The 4,595-nt window shown below is 63.1% G+C and overlaps 1 protein-coding gene across 1 annotated transcript; it reads left to right on the top strand.

The window, feature by feature from the left end:
• The first annotated feature begins 4,125 nt into the window (after positions 1-4,125).
• SMIM38 (small integral membrane protein 38) lies at positions 4,126-4,281 on the top strand. The gene has a single exon (XM_055079473.1). The coding sequence runs from the start codon at positions 4,126-4,128 to the stop codon at positions 4,279-4,281; it is 156 nt and encodes a 51-aa protein (XP_054935448.1).
• Positions 4,282-4,595: the final 314 nt, after the last annotated feature.

The raw sequence follows: 4,595 nt of genomic DNA, 5'->3' as shown, positions 1-4,595 counted from the left end.
AGCCGGTTTGCAATGCATGTTCTGTTGATTTCAGCTGCCCCCACGCCGGCTGGGTTTTGAGATGCAATGTTCTCAGGGGAAGAAGTAAATCGACCACAAACCTCCTTAGGGTGTTAACTCCAGGGTCTCCATCCAGCCTAGGGACCTCCGGCATCTTTCGCTCCATCTTGGCGGAAATAGGAGTTGACATTCACTCTCTAACTCACACATGAATGCAATGTTTGCTTTTTTATTTTTATTTTTTTGGTAATAACAAGTGTGTCTTGCTTTTGCCAAAAGAAAAAATGAATAATGATTTTCCATAAGCCTCCCCAACGCTTTGGAGAATCTCACTCTGGGCCCCGTTTGACAATTTTGGCAGAATCCAGTCTAATAGAACATGGGCTTCCTTTAATTTCACTTCTTGACACCAGCCTGTGAAGACGCTCCTACTGAGGGCCTTCTAGGTGCAGGAACTGTGCTCAGCCCTGGGGGATGTGGTGGGAGCTCACATTCTAGAAACACATACAAGATTTCAGGGCATGTTATAGGCCTGTGATGAAAGTAACAAACAAAACTAACCTACCAAACACCAGGGCGAGATGCGGGTGGTGCCTGGGTGTGAGGACAGAGCTTCCCCATGGGGCCCTGCCTTTGAGTCGGGGAAGTCCACTGGGTCTTTATGACATTTGAGCAGTGCTTTTACCACCTGCAAAGTACTCTGATCCCCGGCCTTGCTTGCAGAACACGGGAGAGGGGCTATTGTCCCCTTTTACGGAGGAGGAAGCTGAGGCTCAGAGCACTGCCAGGACACCTGGATGGCGACACAGCTTGTTTAGGGCAAGCGACTTGAGTGGAGCACTTGGGGCTCATTCCAGGGCCGTGACCTCCAGGGACAGCAGGTCCTGGGTGGGGACACAGCTGTGCCCCTCCACTCCCAGCCCTCCTGCACAGACCTCACCTGGGGGCTGGGGTCATCTGCCAGGTATTGTTAAGGGAGCGATGAGGGAGGATTTGCCCGTTCCTGCTTCAGTGCTTGGACATTGGGAGGGAGGGAAGAAGCCAAGGAGAGCCGTGACTTTGGGCACCGTCCCAAGCTCACTGTGATCTCGAGGGGGAATTCTGGGGGCTGTGTGACCTTTGAGTTGGTCCTGACGCCCAGCAGGGGAGTTGGGCTTTCATCCCCCCCATGGTCAGTCCTTGGTGAAGGGTGGCCTGGGGGGATGTAAACCCTGGGCGCTGGGGCAGCTCCTACAACCCAGGATGTCCCTGGTTAAGAGTGGGGAGCAAAAGGACACGGGAGCCAGAGACAGAGTGCACGGACACAGGGGAGGGGCCCCGGGGGCGGGGCATAGCTCACCGTCACTGTGAATCGTGGGGTGACTTGGCTGCTTCCCTGTGAGTGAGGACCCCAGCACCCACTCCACGGGAGGCTGTGGGCACCGCACATTTATTACCAGCTTATTACTTTTCCCTTGTGGGTGACGGCCACCTTGTCCCTCTAGCGTCCTCTGCACCTGCGTCAGGTAGACCTTTCCCAAGAGAAGGCGGCCCTGGGTCAGCTGCACACTGTCCAGGGGGAGGGGGGCTATTCGCTTCCTCTCCCGAAGGGCGCGCTGACCTTGGCCTCCCCGGTTCCAGGGGCCTGGGGACGTCTGAACAGGAAGGGGGAGGCGTCCGTGACCCTGGAGAGTCTCTGTGCGTGGACGCCACATGACCGGGGCAGTGTTGATTTTGTGCGTCGATTGTGTGCTTGCAAACAGAGACGTTTATCCAAGGCCGCCCTGTCCCCGCTGCTCGGTCGGGGCTGCGGAGTGGGAGGCTGAGACCAGGAGGACGGGCCCTGCCCGGCGTGCGCCCCTGCCTGCGGCCACCCCAGGATGCCCCCCGGGAGACGCTGACCTTCCAGGTAAGAGAAACCCGAGGACAGGGCTTCTTCTCCCTCCCCACTCTCGGCCGCTCTCCCCTGGGACCTTCACTCCCCACGCAGGTGGGTTCTCGGTGGCTGGGTGGGTGGGCGCTTGTGAAGGCTCCCGGGGACTTTCCGCAACATTCTGGAAGCCCTTATCCAGCTGCCGCGTCCTGGATCTGTTTCATGACTGACCCCATGCCGGGCTCCTACGATCTGAATTCCCACGTGTGTTTGAAGTGGTCCTCAATCCTCTGCCGGGCCAAATAAGCCCAGGGCTGAATGTTACCTGACAGCCTATTCCGCAGACGCGCCGACGCCTGGCCAGGCCACCGGCTGGCGGCTCTCTCTGTGGATGGAGGTGGGAAGGGGTGTTTGACCCCCAGAGGGCACGGTATGGCACTGGGCGCATTCGAGACAGCCTTTGCTGGTCGGGGTGACACCCGAGCTCCAGGGGTGAGGGCTGGGGGAGGGTGCAGCTCGGGGGCTCACCTTGGGTCTGGCTCACGGGGCGCGTCCACGCACGTTCACTGGATCGTGAACCGGATTCACCGGATTAAGAAACTGCAAGCGAACGCCGTCTTCCCACTTTCCATCTTACGCTGGGCTCCCTGTCAGAGGCTTTGCATTCACTCCTTAGCTAGAACCTTCCGGAAAGCCTGGGTGGGAGCACATTCTCATTTTGTAGATGAAGGAGAAATTCAGAAACTGGCTTCAGGTGGCCCGCATCCCTGGAGGCCGCTCAGCTTTCTCCCCGGATCGGGTACCTGGGGGTGGACCATTTCCCGGTGAGAACTCGGCTGGCCTCCTGCAGCCTCCAGGGACCTGACCTCCAGCTTGCACCCCTTTGCGCTGCAGTCCCGGGGAACTGGGGTTGGAGGAGGGGCTGTCCCTTCACCCAAGGGAAGCTTGGCTGGGAAAGGCCAGAGGCGAACTTGGGGGCGGGCAGCGCCTGCAGAGGCGTGTGTGCCCTGGTGTGTGTTCACGCGTGTGTGCGCACGGGGCACGAACACGTGCATGTTATATGTGCAGGCGTGTGTGTATGTGTGTACACGTGTTCTGGGGTGTGTGTGTGTGTGTGTGTGTGTGTGTGTGGCAGGCAGATGCTGTTATTTCAGCAGCGGGGTGGGGACATTTCGGAGGGCGTCCTCTCGGGGGACAGGAAGGCAGCCGGCGATTCCACGCCCAGGCACCTTGCTGGTCCCGCGTGGACACTGTCCCTTAGCCCTCATCAGGGCCCTTCAGAGCAGAATTGTCACTCGCCTCCCTTTCTGATGGGGTTTGTGGCCCCAGAGGTGAGCCGGTCACTCCGAGGGTCCGAGGGTCCGTGGCGGGCCCCGGCTTGAGGCCTCGAGGGCTGTGAGGGGAGGCCCGCAGGGCCGGCCCGTCCAGCCTGGGCTGCGGGTGTCCTCCAGGGTCTCTTGGTGGGCTGGCGGGGGCGGCGATCCGGGGGTCGGTGCTGCCCTTCCCGGGTTATTAAGCAGGTTCCCCTCCTGGGCCGCCGGCGCCGCCCCCGCCCCCAGCCCCGCGCCGCCCACCCCCGCGGGCAGTGTGGGCCTTTGAGATGCTGGCGGCCCGTGTGCTAATTGAGCCGCGCCTGGGCTCGCCTCTGGGCTCCGAGCGACTGATCTCACCTTCTCTCCCCTCTCCTTCCCTTTCATCGCCGCAGCTCCCGCCTGCCCTCCCGCCGGGCTCCCCGGCCCCTCCCGACGGGCCTGCTGCTGGTGCAGGGCCCGCAGCCGCTGGACAGCGCCGGCCTCCAGAAGTGATAGCTAATTGGGCAGAGAAAGGGCCCGATTGTCTGGCGGGCCGGAAGAGCGGGCGTGGGCGGCTGAAAGCGCCCGGAGAAGGTGGCCAGCTTCGCCCAGCAGCTGCCGCCGGAGACGTTTGGAGATTACGTCAGCGCTGGGCGGGGGAGCCTCCCGCCTGGGCCCTGACAATGCGGCCCTTGTCGGCCCCGAGAGCCGCCCGCGCGGGATGAATGGCGCGGGGCCTCTTCGCCAGGGAGTCGCCGTCCCCGATCTGTCCTCTCCCGCCAGGGAGGCCCCTGGCCTGGGGCTCAGAGCGAGCGGGCCCGGTTAGGGTGGGAGACCCCCGGCCGGCCTGAGCTCGCGGCCCGGGCTCCTGGCCGCACGGCTGGCGCTCGGCAGAGCCGGACCCGGGAGCCGGTGCTCGGCCGGTCCGCGCACCGACCACGCGGCGGGGGGCTGCTGCCCTGGGCGGGGCCTGGCCCCGGCATGGCCCCCTGGTTCGCGGGGGGCGCGGGCCCCGAGCCGCTCGTCCTCCTGCTGGGCGTCATCTTGCTGGCACGCTTCATTCTCTGGTCCTGCCTCGGGACCTACATCGATTATAGACGGGCCCGGCGGCGGCCCCGCAAACCCAAGGAGGACTAGGGCCTCAAGCTCCAGGCGCCGGGGGGCCGTCCCTCCGGCAGGGCGCCGTCCCAGAGACGGCCTGTCCTGGGGCTGGGCGTGGGCACAGGAAGGGGCAGCAGAGCGGGTGAACCACTCCCTGCATCCCGCCCACGGGGCAGAGAGCCCCACCTGGGCTGACCAGCGCTGTCCTGGTCACGTCCCCCGTCGGGGGATGGAGGGGGGCCCCCTGCCCGTCTCTCCACCAGGTCTGGTGTCCTGTGTTGAAGTGAGTGATCCTGGGAGTGGGTCTTGCTTTAATACTTTCCCTGCTTCCAAGGCTTTATAATGTGTTT

The sequence above is a fragment of the Physeter macrocephalus genome, chromosome 18, assembly GCF_002837175.3.
Source record: "Physeter macrocephalus isolate SW-GA chromosome 18, ASM283717v5, whole genome shotgun sequence".
Lineage (NCBI taxonomy): Eukaryota > Metazoa > Chordata > Mammalia > Artiodactyla > Physeteridae > Physeter > Physeter macrocephalus.
Note: the sequence above shows the minus strand (reverse complement) of the source record. Positions and strands in the feature narration are given on the sequence as shown.

What these genes read in the sequence shown, in the direction of transcription:
- SMIM38 (XM_055079473.1), top strand. Translation starts at nt 4,126, where the DNA reads ATGGCCCCCTGGTTCGCGGGGGGCGCGGGCCCCGAGCCGCTCGTCCTC.